At 38.9% G+C, this 25,233-nt stretch overlaps 1 protein-coding gene across 3 annotated transcripts in view; it reads right to left on the reverse strand.

Annotated features, from left to right (window-relative positions):
* The window catches only part of LOC137430769 (collagen alpha-3(VI) chain), a 205,190-nt gene that overhangs the window by 115,345 nt on the left and 64,612 nt on the right, over nt 1-25,233 (reverse strand). For all 3 annotated transcript variants that reach the window (XM_078781945.1, XM_078781946.1, XM_078781947.1), the window contains 5 exons: nt 22,710-22,781; nt 21,879-21,905; nt 20,343-20,387; nt 19,932-19,985; nt 15,060-15,122 (listed from right to left, as the gene is read on the reverse strand). In XM_078781945.1, coding sequence (XP_078638071.1) covers nt 15,060-15,122; nt 19,932-19,985; nt 20,343-20,387; nt 21,879-21,905; nt 22,710-22,781 — 261 coding nt within the window. The remainder of the gene's footprint in view (nt 1-15,059; nt 15,123-19,931; nt 19,986-20,342; nt 20,388-21,878; nt 21,906-22,709; nt 22,782-25,233) is intronic.

Genomic DNA, 25,233 nt, shown 5'->3' on the forward strand with positions numbered 1-25,233 from the left:
ATACAAGATGTTAATTTATTAAGATTGATTTGATTAACATATACCCCTACCATTTATTTATGAGAAAAAACCTATGTGATATTAATCATAACACCATTATCTGTATTAATCTGTAATTCTGTTTCCTCCAAAAGCAAACAATAAGCATCAACTTCTTCATTCTCCCCTCTTTCAATGTATAGAGAAGTATCCACTCGATTAGACTTTATAGTTTCCTTTTGAGAACTCAGGTCAATTGCGTAGATTGTATATAAACCTTTAAATGCAACCATATCCAAAATAGGATCATTATTACCATTACTTTCACACACCTTTTGGTAGGACTTGTAGGCTTCCGCATAATCATTTTTTTCCCAATCAATTTCCAATCTATCTCGCGGATAAAATGTGCCATCAAGAGAAACCCGAAGTTGTTTCACCTTAGCATTATCACTCAGCGCATTATTCTTATTAGTACCCTCCTCTCCATCTGGTTTTTTAAAAATGAGCCATAGGTATCGTGGCTTTCCTTCAAGAACACCCAAATTCCAAGTGTAGGTAGTGTGTTCCAGTTTAACGTGTTGACATCTTATTTTAAGGTATGATACATTTAGCGGTTTCTTTGAGTTAAGTCTTCTATTTAACATCTCTTCCGTTTTAAGATTAGGAGTATATTCACTAATATACCAAAACAAATCATTAATAACAAATTTATTATTGTCGCCAAAAGCATTTTCAGCCCCAAAAAGCAATCTATTTACATTATCATTCCTTTGTAGTTGAAATCTAATTTTAAGCCCATACAAAACTTTATCATAATCACAAAATCCAAATATACCTTTAAGAGGTACTGCTACGGTAAAACTATTCTCTGCTTTTGTTTCATCATTATACATTGACTTCCTTTGACTATAACCGGGGTCAGCATTTGTTCCCGTTGACATATCAGGAATAAAACCTTCAACAGCTCCCTTACCCATTCTATCACTAAACGAATATAGTGTAAATTTCATCATTTCAGATGTAGCAGAGACATAATCAACCGCTTCAACCTCTTGTGTTCCAATATACAGGCGGACACTGTCAAACATTTTCCAGAAGAAATCATTTACGAGTGTAGCATTAGTATTATTCGCAGCCTTAGTGAATTTAAATTTACACAGCAAGAAACTATCAGCTATATTCAAGTAAGTTTGTTGATTATTTATTTCAAAACTTTCTGTTCCGTTTGAATTCCAGTCTGTTCCTGTAATAGCATTTACCTTAAAATAGTCTTCCTTTTTAGTAGAGTTTGAAATGATAATCGTATCATCCAAATCATAGATACTATCAATCGCTTCCATACTTGTATTTATATAGTATTAAAATTGTTGAAACCCTGACCCAAGTATTTTAATGATTTTTTGTCGTTCTTGTGAAGATAGTTGAGTTTTACCTTGTAATTTATGAGACTCCTTTTGAGCTTGTTGTATAGCACCCGCAACGGAGCCCACGGCAGAAGCAGTTGAACCAATTAGGTCTTTATGTTTAAGGATGGTTGAACCAATACCCATTAGAGTATCAATTATTCCATCTCCTTTATTTCGAAATTGATGACCTACACCTCGTTGTCTCTTAGGTTTATAGTATCCTCTACCCACATACCTTGTATAGTCTGGTGAAAGGAACATGCCCTCCCCTGTAATTATTTTATATTTTACCAACTCGTGTTTTCTCACAATAACCATTATTTATTTATTGAAAAACTTCACGTAGGTGAATTCTGATGGATATAATTTCATCATTAAAGGATATCATACGATTATCTTGGTCGGTTATCCTAAAATTTACTCTGTATATGGTTTTTCCTGACACAGGTAAATAGACAAGATTTTTTGGTTCCATATTAAATTTATAACCAATCGGGGTTGAGTATGCACTGAATGAAAATATTGTATTTGTTCTTATTCCATCGTTATAAGCACCATCAATCAAATCACAATGAATTAATACTGAATTTATACCGGAGGATATTTGGATAACATTATCACTGTAAAACGTCCCGTTATTTTCAATATTTTTTGAAGAGAAACCCAATAGCTCTCTAAACGAATTTTCAATCGTGAAATCAACTTTATAATTATTTTTAAGTTTAATAGTTGATTTTGAAGTGTGTTTTTGAATATCTATTACAATATTTTTTGGTTCATCACCTTTTTCTTTCATAAGGCGAGAGAGTTCTGAAGATATTTGAGAAATCTCGTAAGCTCCAGGTGAAACGGTTATAGTTTTATATTCACTTCCTGGATTATAACTAAACTTGTTGTTTTTCTCTGTGATATTAAACAAGGTATTATAAGTTTCCATCGACAATAAAGATGCCTCATATGAGGTAAGGGGGTCAAGTTGTAGTGGGTAAGGGAATGAAGCTGTGTAATCGCTCGTTGTGAAATTAAAACTAAGAATTGTGCTTCTCATCTTATTTAATATCTAATAAAATATCTTTGTATTGACATTTATTAATTATTTTCATATTCATCAACTGATCTAAAATGGCTGAGGATTCATTAAAACAATTGTTGTTTCCAGCCTTCTTACTACCTAATAACAATAATAGCCTATTAACTAATTGTGATGGGTCATTTGGAAGAAAACTAACACCCGAACCAAGCTTACTTAAAGCATCAATAATATGTTTCTCCTTCTCATTCTTCTTACTTTTACCAGCAACAGAAACTCCATAATCAAGTGCATTTAACAACTCAATATATACCCTATCTTCCTCTCTTTCCATATCAAGTGGTTCCTCAAAATATTTTGAACCGCTGAATCCGGGGTTTGTTAGAAGAAACATTAATCTTGGAGTTAATTTAACATTTGGTTGAGTAGAACTCAAGAACATCAATTCATCATTAAATATCAATACCTTTTCTTCCACAAGATGAAACACTGCTGGTTCTTCTGTTGGAATGAGACCTGCTCTGGTTTTTGAACCCGCCGAATATTCATTGTTTTGAAGAGCTTCCACAACATAATTAGGGGGTTGATTTACCTGCTCAAGTTTCCGAAATAATTCTTCATCATTATATTCTAATTCACCAAGTTCTTGTTTTGTTATCTGACTAAAATCTTTGAGCATTTGAAGTTTTTTCGGAGTAAATTCTACCGTGGGAACTGTAGGTGAGTGTTGAGTTTTCAAAAGTGGTTTAAAGAATTTCTCTTGTTTTCTTTCAAAGGCTTCTTCACCAGTTAGTTTCTGTTTCCGTTTCTTCTTTATCTCTTCCTGTTGTTTAACAACTTTTGAAACTAATTGTTGATGTTCCTTAAACTTTCTTTCTCTTTCTTCGGTATTCATTTAGTATTGAAAAATATCATTTAGTATCTCATCTTGTTTCACAACAATATATTTATATTTTCCAATCGTGTGTTTCATATAATTTTCAAATTCTTTTTTACTACATAACGTAGAGCAATTATCTCTCCAAAAATTATTTACATCTATTGAATTTAACTTAAATAAAATAAAAGTATTGGCATTGTTTCTTATTGAGCGTCGAGGGAGTTGAAAATATGATTGACTAAGATATATACAATTACAAGAAGAATGTCTCCCTCTTGTATAGTAGCTATCCATTACTGTTTGGTTTCTCTCATTAACACAATCATCAAAGATGACGAGGTTCTTTTTTGATTTATCTAAATCTTGAGGTGAAGGTATATCATCCGTATTATCACTGAGAATACAAGTTATGGGTTTCGATTTTGATTTCTGTGTATCACAAAATAATTGTATTATATCATCAATATTATAATCATTTAGTTTGTTTTGAAGTTTAAATAAACCGATAATGTCTTCCCTTTTAAGACCCGCATTAAAACCCTGTGAGAGTAGTTGATACTCGGGTTGAAAACTTGACTTTGTAAAAATTATTAAATTATCATAATCTAAAAAATTAGGACCAAGGAGCATCTTTAAAAGTAAACAGGTTTTTCCACATCCGCTTGAACCAACTATTAGACATCTCAATGAATTTGGAATGTTTTTATGGTTATTAAATTTTATCTTATTTTCCCAAACGGGTAAAAAATCATTCATTTATATATTTGGAAAACAAGTTATCCAACTTTTTTTGAGCTATTTGAGAAACTCTATATTTTATCCTGAGTTCAGGTTTAATTTCAAAATAATTCATTATTTTATTTATGTAGTATCTTGTATTAACATTTCCATTAAAATTATTTTGAATAATAAATATCATTAAACCCTTATACATTTCCTCAATACAAATAGTATCTTCCCTTGTAAGAAATGGTGTATTATCACCATAATACTTAACATTCATCTCTCTTATTAATCTTGTAAAGTAATTCATTTTTGGTTCTAATTTAAAAGAGTTATATGTTTTTTTATATTTCTTATTTATCATTAATTAAAATTAAATCACAGAAAATACATTGTTTATATGAATCCTCATCATTAAACCCCACTCTATCACAAGCCGGACAATTCTCTAATTTATCATATGGAGAGTCTGGAAATTCTAAATATCCTTCAGAACTTATCATATTTATATAGTAAATTTTTACTTAAACTAAACGCAAGTTTATTCATTAATAAATACAATGTTTCACAACACAAAAGACCAATTTCAATCTATTACCGAAGGTTCTATTGATTGTGTCAAAGATGTAAAGTTGAACAAAGATAAATATGGTAATTTTTGGGTTTATCCCGAATTAAATGATAATATTAGTCCATCAATTATGTTTAAAGGCCGCGGATTTTCTATTCCAGCTAAAAAATCGATAAAAGTCCATTTGGATCATGTCTCCCCCCTTCTAATGGCTATTTATGAAAAGATTGGTGAAAAATTGGACGCCACTTCTTTGGAACTTAATGATAAGACCATCAACTCAAGTAAAGGAGATGTATGTATATTTTTTAATAAAACAGATATTGATGTTAATAATAAAATCATAACCGGGGAGATGACATTTAGGTCAATTATAATTAAAGATTATTTGAAGATAACTTTTAATGTAAAAAATATTATTATCCAAAAGGATATTGAAAGAAAAATTATTAGGCTCGATGGAAATGTTATTTAGTTTAAGTAAAGTTTTCATATATAAATGGGGCACACAATTCAAAACACAATTGATTTCTTCAGTGGAATTCTCAGAGATCCTCTTGAAAAAACTGATACGTTATTGAGCCACTCTCCTCCAAGATATTTGGAAAGAAGCTCAATTAAAAATATATCTGATTTAAAATGGTCTGTTGGAGAGATTCATTTTCAGATGTGTAATAAAAAATTTATTAGTGTTGATACAATAATTATTGATCAAATTAAAAAAGCTTTCAATTTGCTAACCCTTAAACAAAAAACATTTTATGATAAAACTATGGGAGGGTCTTTTGGATTCACATTTATGAATAAAGTTAAAGATACTTGCGGCGGTTATTATTTAAAAGATTATGTTGACCATCTTATTGGTGAGATGGTTTATTGTAATTTTGAAGGCATCATGCATCTATCAAAAATTGAAATAGATCATAAGGAAAGAAATTTTACTTTAATGTTTAATTTAGACAAATTTATACGCTTGTATTCAGATCAACCAGTTCAACCATATCTCAAAGAAGAAAAAAGACAAACGGCTTATGATGATTATCAAGATTATTTGGAAGAAGAAAACTCTAAAAGAATTTTAAAAAAATATATAATTAAAAGTGGTTCGCTAGAAACATATACACGTCTTCATCCAAATTCACCTCTACCATCTGACTCTGAAGAATCAGACTATAAATTGTAGCCCTATAAATATGAGTCAATACAGCAGTGAAGATTTTACTATTTCATTGAACTTGGATGATGATGATGATAGTATTTCATTGAACACAGATGATAGTTATGATACTAATAGTTTGTGCTCAAATGATAGTTATGAGAGTAGCTTTATTGATGACTGAGTATGATTCTGAGTATTCATGTGATAGTTATGACTTAGATGATTCTGAGTGAAAAAGTGTTTTAGTTTAAGCACAGCGATATATATAAAACGGAGCTGTAAAGCTCAAAAGTGTTTTATTTTAAGTATAGTGATATATATAAAACACTACACTTTCACACCCTTTAAATATGGTTTATTGTGATACTTGCGAGAAGGAAGTAAAATATTATAAACAACATATTCTCACCGCAAAACATACATACAACATTCTTAACCAACTTTCCCCTCTTCCACCTAGAACAATACATTGTAAGGTCTGTAAAACATCCGTCCTCAAGAAGGGGTTTAAAGCCCATCTTAAAACTAACAAACACTTGTCAAAATTGTTTACTATTAAAAATACTGATGGAGCATTCAAAGGACATATCAGGATTCGAATCTTTAACTTCAAATCTCCCAGACCAAAGTCTATAGTTGATGCTGTAGAAAGAATCAAACCTGCTGTTCAAACGTTGATTGAAAAAACACTAAAGGAAATGAAACCACTTAAATTTTATATGGGAGTAAAATTAGAAATGACAAAGGATGAAGAAGTTATAGATTCACCATACATGAGAACTGAGCCACACTTTATATCTTCATATCAAGATTTTAAAACATCAGGAGTCTATAATGAACTTATTAAACAAGAGCAGGATGTGGATAATTCAATCGTAGGAAGTGGATTTAATATAGGAAAAATTATTTACATAGACATTCATATTCTTAAATCAGATCCTCTAAAAGCTTCTTCTTACATTGATTTACCCAGTGTTATCAAAAATAGAAAAGCAGTTATCAATATCAAAAATAAAGACAATAAATGTTTTCTCTGGTCTATTTTAGCACACTTACATCCTCCACATTTTCATGATGAAAGAGTATCTCATTATAAAAAATATGAGAATACATTAAATACGAAAGATCTAAAGTTTCCGATGACTTTAAATGATATTCCTAAATTTGAAAAGATGAATAATTTATCAGTTAATGTTTATGGTCTAACAGAAACAAACAACATTCAGGTTTTAAAGCTTTCTGACAATTGTAAACAAACTCATATTAATCTTCTATATTTTAATTCAGACGAAAATTCACATTATACATACATCAAAGATATTGCTAAATTAATAAAACCACAAGTCTGTAAGAGAACAAATAAAATATATATTTGTTTGCGTTGTCTTAACTTCTTCCATACACAAGAAAGATTAGATAAACATTCAAATTATTGTGGCGAACATAAATCAACGGTAATCAATATGCCTAAAGAAGGCTCAAAGATCACATTCAAAGATGAAAAGAAAAAGATCAAACATCCATTTGTTATATATGCTGATTTTGAAAGTATTCTAGAAAAAATAGAAACTGCTTCTCCAGATCCAAAAGAATCATACACAAATAAATATCAAAAACATACTCCTTGTGGTTTTTGTTATTATATCAAATCATCCGTTGGTGATGAATATAACAAGTTAGAGGTGTATAGAGGCTCAAATACCCCAGAGGAGTTTGTGAAACGACTAGAAAAAGACTGTGTTCGATTAACCAAGATAATGAGAGAAACTAATAAACCAATGTCCTTTACAAGTAAAGAAAAAAGGGAATTTAGACAGCCAAAGGCTACCTGTCATATTTGCGAGGAGAAAATTGGTAAAGGTCTAAATAGTCTAGTAGGAAGACTAGGTCCCCCTGCACCCCCCGGAGATATACTTCTAATCAGTGTTTCTAGATTGGAAAAAATGTGTAGAAAATGACTAGCTATGGCCCCAAGCTGAAAAAATGTCCCACATACCATTTTTATGCAAATTACTGCTGCAAATTTTATGCAAAATTATGCAAATTTTATGCAAATTTTTGATGAGGAGTAGAGTTGAGGGGTCTTTGAGGGCTTCATCGAGGTGCTCTCGGTTGCAAGACTGGGTCATTCTGAGAAGCACAGCAGGGTCAGAGATCATGATGTTCTCCTCCTCAGTGAATCTCTCCATCAACAGCCTCTCCATTGCCTCACACACTGTTTTGAGGCAAAAGAGGGACTTTGCGTAGGCCTTTCCACTGAGAACACCTTTGAGAGATCCACTTGTTACTAGTTGTGCCTCAAAGAGAATCTCTGCATATCCAGAACCACGCATCTTGTGTCCAGTGAGCATCCCGATGTAGTTCATGGATGTGTGGAAGGGTCCAATCGTTACTACATGACTAGCAAATTCATTTGGCCAGCGCCAGATGATGGGAAGGGCTTTCATGCAGACACCCAGATCAAATGTATTCAGGACCCATCTCTGACCCACCTCAGCAGTTGCTGCCTCGGAACGCTTCAGTAGCTCACGAACAACTGCGTTGTCTGTGATCGGTTGGTGGATAGGCGTGCAGTAGTCGCCTGTTGATTTGCTGGGTGGGGGAGAACCAGTTGCAGAGGTGAAACCCCCTAGCCCAGGCACAGGCTGCAGGCCATTGCCATGCCATGCAGGCACCAGGCACAGACCGATCACAGACAACGCAGTTGTTCGTGAGCTACTGAAGCGTTCCGAGGCAGCAACTGCTGAGGTGGGTCAGAGATGGGTCCTGAATACATTTGATCTGGGTGTCTGCATGAAAGCCCTTCCCATCATCTGGCGCTGGCCAAATGAATTTGCTAGTCATGTAGTAACGATTGGACCCTTCCACACATCCATGAACTACATCGGGATGCTCACTGGACACAAGATGCGTGGTTCTGGATATGCAGAGATTCTCTTTGAGGCACAACTAGTAACAAGTGGATCTCTCAAAGGTGTTCTCAGTGGAAAGGCCTACGCAAAGTCCCTCTTTTGCCTCAAAACAGTGTGTGAGGCAATGGAGAGGCTGTTGATGGAGAGATTCACTGAGGAGGAGAACATCATGATCTCTGACCCTGCTGTGCTTCTCAGAATGACCCAGTCTTGCAACCGAGAGCACCTCGATGAAGCCCTCAAAGACCCCTCAACTCTACTCCTCATCAAAAATTTGCATAAAATTTGCATAATTTTGCATAAAATTTGCAGCAGTAATTTGCATAAAAATGGTATGTGGGACATTTTTTCAGCTTGGGGCCATAGCTAGTCATTTTCTACACATTTTTTCCAATCTAGAAACACTGATTAGAAGTATATCTCCGGGGGGTGCAGGGGGACCTAGTCTTCCTACTAGACTAAAAGGTTAGAGACCATTGTCATCTCACTGGTAAATATAGAGGTCTGACTCATCAAAGTTGTAATATTAATTATCAACTCCCCTCTTTCATTCCTGTTTTTCTTCATAACAACGCTCATTATGATACACATCTATTTATCAAGGAACTCTCAAAGACTTCTGGAAGTATCTCAGCAATTCCAAACACGGATCAGAAATACATTTCATTCACAAAAACAATTCACACATCTCCTATTACTCATATCAGATTTCTTGATACATTTAAATTCATGGCAAGTCCATTGGTTAACTTGGTTCAAAATCTAAAAGAGTTTCCATGTCTTTCAGAGTATTTTTTAGATAAAGATTTTCTAACACAAAAGGGAATTTACCCCTATGACTATATGGACTCATTTGAGAGATTCAATGAAACACAACTTCCTTCAAAAGAAAATTTCTATAACAAATTAAACAACAGTAATATATCTGATAAAGATTATGTACACGCACAAAATGTTTGGGAAAAATATAACATCAAGAATCTTGGCGAGTATCATGATTTGTATCTCAAAACTGATGTCCTTTTATTGGCCGATGTATTTGAAGCCTTTAGATCTGTTTGTCGCACTGGATATGGATTGGATCCTGCTCACTACTACACAGCACCTGGATTGGCTTGGAGTGCGATGTTGAAAATGACAAAACAAGATTTGGATTTGATAACCGATGTTGATATGCTTTTGATGATTGAAAAGGCAAAGAGAGGAGGAATTTCACAAGTCTGTTCAAAGAGATACGCAAAAGCAAATAACAAATATCTTCCAAATTATGATTCAACGAAAGAGAGTTCTTACTTGATGTACTATGACGCAAACAACCTGTATGGCTGGGCAATGTCTCAGGCTCTTCCTTATGGAAAACTTAGATGGGTAAAGGAAAAAGATTACAAAAAGGTTTTACAAGATGTATGTATCTCTACACAAAAAGAATTGGATGATTCAAAGGTTGGTTATTATTTTGAAATTGATTTAAAATATCCAGAGGAACTCCATAACCTACACAAAGATCTCCCATTTGCTTGTGAGAAAGAAAGTCCAAAGAAGGAGTGGTTAAGTGATTATCAACGATCATTTAATATAGGTGAATCAACAGAAAAATTACTTACTACATTATATAACAAGAAAAATTATGTTCTACACCAAAGAAATTTGCGACAATATTTATCAAAAGGTCTAAGAGTAGAGAAGATCCATAGGTTTCTAAAGTTCAATCAAAGTCATTGGTTAAGGGGGTACATTGATTTTAATACACAAAGAAGAACAGAGTCAAAAACAGATTTTGAGAAAGACTTTTATAAATTGATGAATAATGCGGTCTTTGGTAAGACCATGGAAAATGTGAGGAAAAGACAAAATATCAGACTATCAACATCTTGGAAACAAACATCAAAATTAATTAATAGACCGAGTTTTACTAAAGCTGAGGTCTTTACTGAGAACTTTTGTGCAATCCATTTGATTAAAGAGAGTATTGAAATGAACAAACCTATTTATATTGGAACAACAATTCTTGATTTATCAGTCATTAATGTATGATTACTTTTATAATAACTTGAGGAAGAAATATCAAAATGATGTTAATCTACTTTATATGGATACAGATAGTTTTATTTTGCAAATTAATACTGATGATGTTTATTCAGACATGAAAAAGGACATTAATATCTATGACACTAGTAATTACAGCCCAGAGAGTGAGTTGTTCTCCTCCAAAAATAAAAAGGTGATTGGAAAGTTCAAGGATGAATTAGGAGGAAATGTCATGAGTGAATTTGTGGGATTGAGGTCTAAGGCTTATGCTTATAAATATATTGTGAATAACGTCGAAAAAACTGATAAGAAGTTAAAAGGCATAAAGAAAAATGTCATAAAAGAAACAATAAACTTTAAGGATTATTATAACTGTTTAACAACAAAGAAAGAAGAGTTTAGAAAGATTAATGGAATAAGAAGTTATAAACATCAATTATATTCAGAAGAGATAAATAAGAAAGCATTGGGGGCTTTTGATGATAAGAGGTTTATTTTAGAAAATGGAATTGATAGTCTCCCTTATGGATATATAAGTATATAAGTGATAAGATATACATAAGTGATAAGTTAAAAAGGGGGGGTTGGGGATTTTAACGGGCTACCGCCGCCTTTTTTACTATTATATAAATGATAGAACCAAGTATCAACCAGACTAAAGAGTGGAGGTGTAATCAACCTTGGTATATAAATGGAAAACATAATGAATGTGAAAAATATCAAATAGGTATAATTGAAAAGGCAACTGGTAAAAAAGTTCACAAAACAAATAAGAGAATTAATTTAAATACTGGTGAGTTGGGTAAAAAAGATAAAAATATTTTTGAGTGGACGGAAAACTTTGATGGTTGTCAGGAAAATATATACTTTAATTTAAAAATGGTATGTGGGAGAGGAGGCGCTCAAACAAGAACATTGAGGGAGGTTTACCATTTTATCTTAGCTCAGTTAAAATATCTTAATAAAAAACCAAACTCAAACATATTTTTTGTTAATGTATTAGACGGTGAGGAGAGTTGTAGGAGAATTAAATTATTTCCCACACATAAACAAATATTTGTAGGGTCGTTGTTTGAGTGGGTCAAAGATGATTCACCAGATGATATTAAGAGTAAAAGGTTAAAAGATCCATAAGGTCAGAAGGATCACAGGTTCACACTAGAGATCTGTGAACCCCTATCCCTCACACATACACATAAGTTAAACCCCAACTAAAGTTGAGGTTAAACTTTTGTGTATGTGTGAGTCATAATAATATACAGCCCCCAACCCAATCCCATCCCTAGCTCAATTAAAATATATTCATTATGTATTAGCCCAAGTAGATTAATTGACTCATGGTCCAAAAGGTCAAAGGGCCCATAGTCTTTTGGATTAATAGGGATGTTTTTTCCAAATAGGGGGAAACGTCATTAGATAGGGATTTCCCATGTTAAACGGGCTGTCCCAGAAGCAACATTATTACACTACTGACGTCACGCGCTGGTTCGGCACACCTGCTCCTCTTCTTGTGGTGGAGCCGTCTCCCTCCTTTCAGCGCGTCTCTCCAAAGCTGGTTTCCTTGCCGAGTACCTCTCCTCTTTGGCTTGGAGCGTTTCACATCCCACCGCTCCTCTTGGTGCCGCCTCTTTGCTCATCTCCCAGGTCATCTCTTAAAGCAGTCCCTTACAGTCGCTTTTATCACCTCGGGCGAAATCAAGCCGCCGGCTCCGAGGGCACGCCTACCGGGTCGCTCACCGCGGTGCTGATTGGCTGTTAGGGCTGGTTCACTCCTTCCCTCTTATGACGAGGTGGAGACACGCCTTTCTTCTCCGACTCAAAGCACATGGGCAATGGCGGCCTGCGGGATTGAAAACAACTCCCCTTTTGAAAGGAACTTTGGAGAGCGGAGATGTTTGGGGAAATTGGAAGGGCCTACGCTTATTTTGTTTGATACAATGCAAAGTCAATCTAGTGGGAAACACATATTTAGCCTACATGGAATAAGGAAATACACTATTTAAAAGATATATCGTGACCTGCGTGTAAGTTTCATGGAATTAACTAGGAGGACGGCTGCGACCATTATTTACATTAACAGGGTGTTACCATACTTTTGTAACGTTCACATTGTAACGTTTCCACATTCGTTACAATATACTCCAATTCAAATTACAATTCCTTCATCGATACTTTAAACTCTGAAACTAAATAGTCTCCTTTTGGTTCAAAGCCAACAAACCTTTTTAATACCATAGTGTAGCGGTTCCCGCTGAATGTACACAATCGCCTTGCACCTGCCAGGACGCGGCCAGGGCGCGATCGCCATGCCGGGCTCGTCCGGACGGGCCCAGACGCGCCTCTCCTGGGCATGCCCGGACTCGCTGTTCCCGGGCACGCCCGAACCTCCCGGGCACGCCCGGTCTCGTCTTTCCCGGGCATGCCCGCTCTCGCCTTTCCAGGGCTCGCCCAGAGCGCCCGGGCACGCCCAGCCTCGACTTGCCAGGCCGCGTCCAGGACGCCCGGGTATGTCCATACTCGCCTTTCCAGGGCTCGCCCAGAGCGTCCGGGCATGCCCGCTCTCGCCTTTCCAGGGCTCGCCCAGAGCGCTCGGGCACGCCCAGCCTCGACTTGCCAGGCCGCGTCCAGGACGCCCGGGCATGTCCAGACTCGCCTTTCCAGGACTCGCCCTTGACACCCGGGCATGCCCGGTCTCGGTTTTCCCGGGCAAACGCCCCGGCATAAATGTGTTTATATATTGCTGCCCGATAAACGGGCTTGTCAGAATACCTGAGCTGTTTTGTTTCAATAAAGCAACTCGGACGAATTCCATCTTTGGTCGCGTCAATTCTTTCGACTCGCGTTGGAGTGCAGCTCCTTCAATAGTAAAACCAGGCACAATATCTTTTTCAATTCGAATAAATCTCCTAACAGGAGGAACCTTCATGAAATTCATAATATCCCCATTGTTAAGGTTGACTGAGCTATTTTTTTGGAGACTCATTGATGGGAAACTCACCTGGTATGACCACAACTCCTTTATCATGAAAACTGTTTCTCGTAACACATGTGTTTTATCTAGATTAGTTTCATTTCTACACTCAATCACTTTAATTTATACAGTACTCCAGTTTTATCTCACCTTATTTATTGTAATACAGTATTGTAGGTGCACATCCCAGCAACAATAAACTTCATTCACTCATTGTTGCTCAAAAAAAAAGACTCTCGAGGGTTTGTACCTTCTCACATCCTCGAGACCACATTGCACCTTTTTTCACCATGCTTAACACCCTGACCCCTTAATGATCCTAACGAATTGCAAGCAGGGATATTCATTGCAAGCAAGCAGGGATATAAGCAGATCTGGGATATTCATGTATAAGTATGTCAATAATCTTCCCTGCACTTTTTCTTCTTACTTTACCTCAATACACGACACACTTACCATACCAGATCCCGCAACAATTTGTTTTACTCTACACTCAAGGTCATACTCCATGAATACAATGAGATTTCATGGAACTAATCTTTGGAACACTATTGACGGAGCAGTGAAGGACCAGCCTTCCATGAACAAATTCAAATCTTCCTACAAGAACCTCTTCATATCCAAATATGCAGGTCTATAGCACAAAATATTCCCCTGATGATGTTAAAACAATCCTTGTATCTCAGTAGTTTGTCCATTCTTGTGTTTGCTTTTGTTCATAGTCTTTCTCATAGTTCTTGTCTATTTGTTGACAGTTTGTTAAGCCATTTCACCACAAGCTTTAGCATTATGGAAATGCCCCTATACTTTGTGCCACACTTATGTGAATTGTTCTTTCTTTTTACTTACCCTTGTACAAAGTATGGAAAAATAAACAGCTCATTGATTCAAATAAAAACAAAGAGCAACAAAAGTCTTTGATATACTTTAGTGCTGTACATCTTCATGTCGTGACACCATGTGGTATCACGTAAACCGTTCTTGTTTTCTGGTATCAGGGGTTATGGTTTTTATGGTTTTATGGCATCCAGACTTGTTTATAACCATATTTCCAAGTTTATCTCTAAATTCAACCTCCCTTATGGCAAACGATCTATGTTCGGCTTTAGATCTAAACAATCCACTGAAGATGAAGACTTTGTCTTTGAATTATGATATAAACGAAGACTTAACCTGAAACCCATCATTGATTAATTTACCCTGCAATCATTGTGGTGCCGATGTCAACAGAATATTTGTTAGATACCACCAATAGGTGTCCAACCTTCTCATATCTTGGCTGAAGTGTGTATATAGAGGAAATAAATGTACAAACTTTCAGGACACGAGACTGACCGTCTTGTCCTCTAATGGAAATGCCAGCCTAGCAGACAAAGTGGCAAAAGTGAAAAACTCACAATATTTCCACGAATTCCAGGTAAACCTTTGTGTCCTGGAGCTCCAGGACTTCCGCTAGGACCCTGTAATACAAAAGCCCTTCTGTAACACATGACCAGTATCAAACACTGTGTTCACCTTTAAATTGTACAAACATTTTATTGCACAAACAAATTTTTATTGTACACAAATTGTACAAACTTGCACAAACATTTTACAACTGCTGACGTTGCTATGAGGTTGACGATTTGGTTGAGTAACTTCCATGCGAAGCAAAGTATCCACATATTACTATGTTAGTCCAACTTGTAAAGGCCCCTCATTTCGAGCTGTCAGGTAATTTCTGACGCGTTTGCTTTGGCTCGGACTCCGTTTCTTTTCGCAAGGACTCTCACAACAGCACGTGACTTTGTTTCCTCTCTTCCGCTCTAAGCCTGATAGACAATGAAACCTCATACTTGGTATCTAAGCCTATTATCATCGTTATTTTTACGACAATAATTTTTGCTTTAAGTTCACCAAAGTTTTGGCCGCCAGACCACACCACTGAACGTGGCCTTGCTTGAAACCTGGACCCTGGAGGTAAATTACTGTATAAACTCGAACCCTGGAGGTGAGTTCATATTTAAACTCGAATCCTGACATGAGTTATTGCAAAAGAAAACATTTGTAGTGAGACTCATGGAAGAACAAGGTAGAGCCAACAGTAGGGAAATATCAAGGGAATGAACAAACAGGAATAGGAGAGGGAGGATAGGAAGATACACTGAAACTAACAGTAAGGATAGTAAGGATAATGGGGGTAATAAAGATTATGGGTCAGATTTAGGAATGACAAGATATGGCAGTGCACTACTTGCTAGAAGCTCTGGAGGAAAAAGTGAGACAAAACAGCATCTTGAAGGCAGTTCCATAAATGGGAAAAGCGAGGAATAAATGAGTTGAGGTGTGCAGTCAGCCTGGATTTTGGAAATTTGGTGGTTACTGGAAGAAAGCGTGTACCCTGGATTAGATAGAGAGGGTCAGAGGATTGAGAGAGCAGGAGGAGCAATATGGAAGTATAGAAGGAAGAAAACAGAGACAACCAACCTGCATAATATGTGAGGGCAACAGATGTTCTGTTTCCACCTCATCATGAGAGATTTCAATAATTTTGAGAGATTTAGATGCCACTGAATCCAGAAGATGGAGAGAGAGAAAGAGAGCGAGAGAGAGATGTGATGCTGGGTGACAGCCCACAGCAGATAGTTTGAGCTAAATACAAAAGCCTTGTAGACTGAGTATCTCTGATATTCCAAGAAAAGACTTGAAGCAACAGTGAATGCCCAGTCTGAGGTTGGCTTTAGAGGCCGGGATTGCTATGTGGTTGGCCCAGGAGAAGTCACGGCTAGTGTTGAGGCTGACAGGTTCAAGAGAATGAACGTGTTCTAATGCATGACCAAGGAAATATGCGAGTTCATTTGATGATCCTTACGGAGCAATAGGGTGAGACTGAGATTTTCCATGATTGCACAACATTTCCATTTGTCAAACCCGAGTCTAATCATTTCCAGATCAGCAGATAGAAACACATCTGCTGTCTGACTAACAGAGGGATGGCATACTGTACCACAAAATGTGGAGTCATCCGCAAAAATTAGTTTTGCAGAGCATTGGGGAAGATCATACGTAGAGATAGAGGAACAACAATGGGCCTAAAATCCTTCCACTGGGAAAGGGGAGAACAGGTATGTCTGGAGGGAGTTTGAAATTTAGGAATGAAGGTGGCCTTCCATACCACAGGCATAAAGCTCGCAAAGCAAATCAGGATTGCCAGATTGTGTTTAATGCCCGAGATATGTCTAGGGAGATGGTCCTAACCACTTGTTTGAGGATTGAATGTCATTTCCATTGATGAGAGATGAGCAGAAGTATGTCCAGGGTTGAGTGATGTGGACAGAATCCAAACTGATGATGAAAAGCAAGTCTGTTTGAAAACAGGACATCAGAGCAACGATGGATTCCATGACTTTGCTTGTAATTGAAACCAATGTCACTGGTCCTGAATTGGTAGGGTCTGTTTTTGTATCTTTCATTTGGATTGCAGTTATGCTTGCTGACTTCCATGTAGAGTGGAGGTGACCAAAGGGGAAGGACAGGTGGAGTAGGGCAGAAAGAGAGGAAGCAATAATGGCGGAGCATGATTTGAGAACATGGGACACTGTTGCTCTCTGGGTCCATTGCCAAAGTCTAGTGAAGAGTGGACATGTCATGGTAATATGGGGACAGAGCAGAATGGGTTGGGTTATGAGATTTGGAGGCAAAGTCTGGGTTAGGGTGAGAATAAACAAAAGTTACACTCAGCTGGGTTAGCATTCCATGTTGAGAAACAACAAGTTGCTTGCCTTGTTTTTCTTTCTTTTTTATCCATAAGGCTCGTCGTGGAGTTGCCACACACATGCACACACATGTACATGCAGACCAACATAAGTGACACAATACAAAACTGTTAGACAAGATAAACACAGCCACTAAGCTTGAGGGAAGTACCGTCAGTTCCTATGGTACCGGTACTCTGCGTGCCAGCGATGTCACAACAATGACGCTGCTTTTCTCACTGCACTCAGAGGCATTTCCTCCTCCACATGGTTGCCAACCTATGGTGATTGTCCATGCTCTTAATGTTATGAATGCTGAACGTCAAGCAAGGAAGCAGTATGTACCATTCTTTTAAAAACGTCTTTGGTATGACTTCGCCAGAGTTCGAACCTCTAACCTTTCAGACTCGGAGTGGATGCCCTCACTATTACTTGATGGCAACTGAGAAAGTAACTTGCTTGACTGCAACTGCCTCACCACAGGATTCATTGTACCCGGTTATAGAGGATGGATCGGAAAGCCATAAAACGGAATGGGATCAAAAAGTGCATGAGAGAAAGTGTTTCAGAAACAAGAAAGAACACTGAAAGTGTTCCCAGATGGAATAAATGCCAGGTGCTATGGAGATGATGGCCCAATCGTTTTGTGAGAGGGCAGATTGAATTCCCAGCCAGTTGACCTGTGCGAACAGCCATATTCTGCATTGTTGAGGTGGCTCCCTGCATTGTTGAGGAGGTTATTGCATTGTTTGAGGTGTTGAGGTAGCTCCCTGCATTGTTTTGTGGTGTTTAGGTGGTTCCCTGCATTGTTGAGGAGGTCCTTGCATTGTTCTGTGTTGTTGAGGTGGCTCCCTGCATTGTTGAGGAGGTCCTTGCATTGTTCTGAGTTGTTGAGGTGCCTCCCTGCATTGTTGAGGAGGTCCTGCATTATTCTGCGTTGTTGAGTTGGCCAGAGAGATATATGTCTTAACAAGAAAGTGAATAGAAGGGCCAATAGGGGCAGAAGGGAAATCAAGATGGAAAGTTATAATCATTACTCAGTCCAGGAAGGAGGATGAACATGTACCAGTACTAGAACTATGGGTTAGGAAGTTTACAGATTGGTTCAATCACATAAAGTCACAGATGCCCTTTAATGCAATGCCATGACTGGTTGTTGCTGAGCCAATACCCAGTTAGCTGACATGGTGAAAGTTGAAAACGCCGCAGATGAGAAACAGAGAGTTGGAATGGGTGATTATGAGTCAATACATGTTCTATGAAATAGGTATGTATAGAGTCATCCTTGTTGGGTAGACGGTATACCACACAGACAAGATTAAGTGGTAGTGGAGGTATTCCCAGCCGTAGGTCTTCAAGAGGGCTTGGAGCGGTTTATCGTGAGGACAATGGACAATGAGCAGTGGAGTTTTTGACACACATGACAACACTGCCTCTGGATCTGGGGAAGGGGCTGTCAAAGTACAAAAGAGAAAAGCCCGGAAGACACACAGAAAAATTGAAAACATCATGCGAGAGAAACGTTTCAGTTAAACATACATCTAGAGCAGCAGCAACATGAATGGAGATATTAGAAATATTTGAACTGAGATCTAGGATATTGGTAGACCACACTGCGAGAGAGGGAGGAGGAGGAGAAGAAGAGCGGGTGGAGTGTGAGATTGAGCATGCGGTGGGAATGGGGGGGGGGGCATGGTTGGGGAAAGGCGAGTAGGAAAGAAACGTGATGGGGGAATGGGAGTGGAATGCGTGGCATGGGAGGGGGGAGCGAGCTGCATAGTACGATTATGGGGAGAGGGATGAATGATTGGGAGGCGGGTTGAGCAGGAACCGAGGGGGGAGAGTGGGACATGCGGGGAGGAGTGGAGGGTTGGAATTGCTGCAGGTGGTGTGGGACATGTTAGGAAAGGGGGTGAGGGGTGGGACCCATGGGAATACAAACTGGGATGAGTTAATGTTCGTGTGCAGGAATTCTCTGCAGACATTCCATGTATAAATTTGTGCCTTTGTTAAAGTTGATGCCATTTCGGCCGCATGTTGAAGTTGATGCCATCTATACTCGGCCTATTCTCATGGAGTGGAACGACGAGCAAGCACGTATAACGCCTGTCTCAGTTTTATCAGGGAAAAGGAAACTGAACTACATTCGGACTCGACAACTTCCAAATGTCAACCTCTTCTTTTCATGCAACCTCTTCTCCATCTCGGGGTTTGAATATAACTTCATGTGACCTGAAGGATGGTGGCGTGCTCCATGATGTGGTGGCCCATATCTACACATCATACAAACAAGTTTAGACATGGATTGATCCCATTCCACCAAAACTTGAGTTCCCACGAAGATCGTTTTGGGATGAGCTCATTCCTGTGGAATTGTGTTGCTGCTCAAGAGAAGTTTTAGTAAATCCCATGGTTGAATAGTCTAAATAAAACCATACACTTGCTATTGGAATAATAGTCATGCACAAACTACAAAAGTACCTTTTACCAACCCCAAGTACAGAGTATGGCCATTAAAAGCACATTATCACTTACCCAATCTCCAGGAATTCCACTCCTTCCAGCCTGTCCTGGAGGCCCCTTATCCCCCTGATGATCACACGGAGTGATGATGGATGAGGAGTAGAGAAGGAGGGAAGGGAGGTGGCCGTGAGAAAAGCCCTTGTTCCATAATGCTGTTACTTCTCATGCACTCGCACCCTCATTAAGTTCACACACTTCCTTTCCAACAGTGAGTTCTGCATGCCTGCTTGCACACTCAGCGTGCTGCACACTCCAAACCGAGCTGTGCAGTCAGCACTGCACCCAGCAACACTTTGCAACAAATCCAGTAACACACACTCGACAATGCAAACCTGCACACACTTAGCGATGCACACTGAGTCAGGCCCACTCATCGAAGAGAAATAGTGCACTCGTTCTCTGCTCTGCACGATCAATGCCTACCTCTTCTCCATCGACGCCATCAAATGCCACATCTCCTTTGTTCCCCTGAAGACACATTCATGGAATGCAGTTGTGACAACGGTAGGGGTTAGGGTTTTGGGGTTGGGTTTAGGGGTTGGGTTTAGGGGTTGGGTTTAGGGATTGGGTTTAGGGATTGGGTTTAGGGATTGGGTTTAGGGATTGGGTTTAGGGATTGGGTTTAGGGATTGGGTTTAGGGATTGGGTTTAGGGATTGGGTTTAGGGATTGGGTTTAGGGATTGGGTTTAGGGATTGGGTTTAGGGATTGGGTTTAGTGGTTGGGTTTATAAATTGGGTTTAGGGGTTGGGTTTATAAATTGGGTTTAGGGGTTGGATTTAGGGGGTTGGGTTTATAAATTGGATTTAGGGGGTTGGGTTTAGGGGTTGGGTTTAGAAATTGGGTTTAAGGATTGGGTTTAAGGATTGGGTTTAAGGATTGGGTTTAAGGATTGGGTTTAAGGATTGGGTTTAAGGATTGGGTTTAAGGATTGGGTTTAAGGATTGGGTTTAAGGATTGCGTTTAAGGATTGGGTTTAAGGATTGCGTTTAAGGATTGGGTTCAAGGATTGGGTTCAAGGATTGGGTTCAAGGATTGGGTTCAAGGATTGGGTTTAGGTGTTGGGTTTAAGGATTGGGTTTAGGGATTGGGTTTAGGGATATGGGTTTTAGGGGTTAGGTTGAATGCAAATTCTGTGTTTAACATAATTGCTCAATCAGGACACTCACACATCCATATGTTACGATAAAGATGATTTATAAATAACCTCTCATATTAGAACAAGGCTTTGCGGGGAAAAATGGCCTCTAAACGGTGGTTTATTAGAACAAGGACTTCAGTAGCTTTCACAATTAAGATGTGCCAACTGATGTGCAAATAGAGTTGAAAGATGTCTGTCTGTTTGTCGAATTGCGCTCCGAGTCCAGTTAAAGGAACATTGCATGTGGATAAAGGAACATGTATCTTCTCTGTACCGTAACCTACGTAACGAAGCCTCATATGTAACCCTAATCCATGTAACTTTGTCTTTCATGTCCGCAATCATTCTTCCGTTATTGTGGTGTCGGCTGATGGAATCTTGGCCAGGTCTTTCACGAAATGGCTGGCCAGGCCTGACGTTCGACTGAGGTTAGGGCAAGAATTTGTTTAGGGTGCCGGCGATAGCTCGCCTTCTCTTTGCGAAGGACACCGTGGGGTCTTTAACATCCACCAACTAATTCTGGCATCCCATTTAACGTCCATTCGAGGGACGGCACACACATTGATGAATTACCCTACCTGTGAAACACCGGGTGACAGTTTATAGCTGGGTCGGGATTCAAACCCAGATGAGACAGCTTAGAGGTGAGTGTATGTACCTGTAGGCCATCCTGTCAGCCTATCCTAATATATGTAACGAAGATCGCAAAAAAGAGACACCTCTATAACCTAGCCATTTACACCATGGTCTATTGGTCTATGTACCTCGTTACTAGTTGTTAGTGGTGGTGCACGGCAGGGTTAGTGTAGTTCAACGTACCATTTGTCCATGTGGTCCATGAGACCCCTGTGGGGAAACAAACAGTAGAATAAGGACTCAAGCTTCACTCACATACTCGGAACCCTCCCATCCATATGAGAGGACATTACATTGCATGTTATCAACTAGCGAAGAGGAGGTAACGCGCTGTGGAAAACCAGGTGCAGCTGATGTGAGTGTTAACCCTTCATCCGAGCGAATATAGATACAAGCAAACTGAATTAAGTGACTCTCAAAGATAAAGTAAAGTATGGATTAGATTAATGAACAGGATTAATTAATTAGATTGATATATGTGGGAAAACTACACGCCCAGACCAGGAATCGAACCCAGGTCGTCTGGTAAACCATGGCAATGCTCTGCCACCTGAGCTATATGGGCAAAATTGTATGCTCAGTCAAGGTTGCCCATATAGCTCAAGTGGCAGAGCATTGTCCATGGTTTACCAGAGGACCTGGGTTCGATTCCTGGTCTGGGCGTGTAGTTTTCCCACATAAATCAATCTAAACTATCGATGGCGATAAAACAATAACTCAAATCGTGTGATTTAGGGTAAATAACAATTTAAATTGGGTTTAATCAAACTTTGTGAAAAAATGGATGTATTTATTTTTGATATTTAACCTGAAAAGAACTGTCCGGTGTTTACAGGTATGGTGGTGTGGTGCTGATGAGGCTGTGAAAGAGAGAGATGTAAGGTGTTTACAGGTATGGTGGTGTGGTGCTGATGAGGCTGTGAAAGAGAGATGTAAGGTGTTTACAGGTAGGGTTGTTAATTAAATGATGTGAGTGAGGATAAGAGGTATACCATAGTAAGTGTGAAATCAAACCTTGGCGCCATGAACACCAGGGCACCCTTGAATCCCCGGTGATCCAGGAGGACCAGTCGCTCCCCGTTGACCCTGCAATCCACAACAAATCACAACAACAGAACTGTGATTACAATGTCGGATTTCAATTGTTCCGAACATCTGGGATTGATGTCGTAGCAAGGTGTTCCATAGGTTGTCCTTACAGCTCGAGTCAATTATACCTGTGTCTATTATATACAAACCCTGGTGTTGGCTTGACGGTTAAGGTGGCTTGAGATCTCAAGGTCCCGAGTTTCAAGCCCCTGTCATAGCGTTGAATTACCACCAGGTGGGTTGACTCAGCCTATCATCCTTCCGAGGTCGGCAAAATGAGTACCTGCTTACTGGGATAAATGAGCCATTCGAGTGTCCTGCGCAGGAGTGGCGACCCATCCAGGATCGTTCCCAATGGCCAAGAAACTGCTTTGGGAGCCCTATGCATTTGAAGATGCAAAAATAGTGGTCTTCTTCTTCTATTTTATACAGGTCCATACATTGTGTGATCCACAAATACTGATTACCTTCTTGTAGTCACTCTACACTGTATAGTTTTGTACCTTTTTATTAGGATTTCCTCCAACACGGAAGGTGGATGGAGGTTACGTTTTCACTCCTGTCTGTGCCTCAAATTAATTTCACCCCTGTGTCTGTTTGTTTGCGCACAGGATATCTCAAAAAGTTGTCGATGGATTCGGCCGAAACTTGGTGGACAGGTTGGGTATGTGACAAGGACGAAATGATTAGATTTTGGTGAAGATCTGGATCCAGATCTGGATCAGAGAATTTTTGAGTGATTCTTCACCATTGAGAGATCGGGTGAAAAGCGATATATAGCAGGATATCTCAAAAAATTATGGACGGGTTATGACTAAACTAGGTGAATGGGTTGATTTGGTCACACGAACAAGCCGATTAGATTTTGGTTCAGGTCCGAATCTAAATCCGGCCTATCAGTGGGATACAAAACCGAAACTGCTCAGCCTGGTGGAGGTAAGTGCTCTACCGAGTGACGTTCTAGTTATTTATTTACATATATACAACAACAACAACAACAACAACATGCATTTTAAGGCCATTTTCCCTGCTAGAGCGGGGGTTAGCCTTGCGGTCCCCATGACAATCTTCTCCATTTTACCCTATTTTCTGCATCTCCCCTTGTTAGTTAACTCCCTTGCCCGCATTTCTTCTTCCACCATCTTTAGCCAAGTCTTTCTCGGTCTTCCCCGTCCTCGACTTCCTTCTACATTCATTTCCATCACTCTTCTCAACCAGTCACTTTCGTCCTTCCTCAACACATGACCAAACCATCTCAACCTGTTCCTCTTCACAGCATCAATCACAGGCTCTATTCCCATCATTTTTCGCAATTCATCATTTGTCTTCCTCTCTCTCAACGATACTCCGCACATCCACCGAACCATTCGCATTTCCACCCTTTCCAGCCTTCGTTACTGCTCTACGTTCATTACCCATGTCTTGCTTCCATAAATCATAACATATATACTTGTTAACATATCATATCATATAACATATATTTATTTACATATACACTTGCCCAATATTTAAGTACAACTATTATGAGCAAGTGATCTTCCTTATGCAGCACTTTGTTGTGCTTCAGGCATTTCTGTTCATTTAAATTGGGCATCCACCCTTCATGCAATAACTCTTGTTTAATATTAATCCTCGTGTTAATAGCAACATTCGGTAAATACTGAGCTGACTCAAAATTCTGAGGTAGGTATAAATTCTGTTTGCTGCCATGTTCCACAATGTGCGCCGACAGCGAATCCCTCAATGTGTGGGCACTGGGAATAAAGGACCCTTGATGGGATGCAGTTCGAAAGGACGGCATTGGGACCGTCACCCGACGCTTCATAGTGCGTAGCGGTCCCACCACCATCCGTATGGTGGCCATCTCCATGGACTGTTTTCCGGCATATTCCATGGCACACGGTAATGTCCATTTTTCATTTTCGACTGGGTTTTCATTGTATGCTCGGCGATTTATTTTGGGGTCATCGATATCCGATATCCGACTGCTTGTAGTCTGACGTGCTCTGCTATTTCCTTCATTTTGTCTTTTGATAGCCATTTGTGGATTTGATGTGCTACCAACGTGATGCTTCTTGAGTTGCATGATCTCTAGTTTTTTTTTTCGTTTTTTTTAGTTGTTCCTCAAAACTAAAGTGGTGTTTTCTTTTCCAGTTTCCAGTGGTGGCAGCTTCTCTTCACTTCAAGTGACCTGCTTCCCAAACTAAGTAAATCGTTCCAGATTTTTTTCTTTTGCCATCGATTATTGTTCCCTTTTGTTTGTTTCGATTGTTGTTTGTTTTGTGCGCTCATTGTCATTTCTTTTCCATGCCCTTTTGGTTATTTTCATTGTGTGTGTCTGCCTCAACTATTTGGGCCTACCAATATTTTTCCCCAGACACACACCCGCTTGGCATGCCTCCTCCAATCGACATTTCCGTTTCATCCTTGGTTTTCCTCTCCTTCTCTT

Source organism: Myxine glutinosa, chromosome 7, assembly GCF_964187855.1.
Source record: "Myxine glutinosa chromosome 7, kmMyxGlut1.1, whole genome shotgun sequence".
NCBI lineage: Eukaryota > Metazoa > Chordata > Myxini > Myxiniformes > Myxinidae > Myxine > Myxine glutinosa.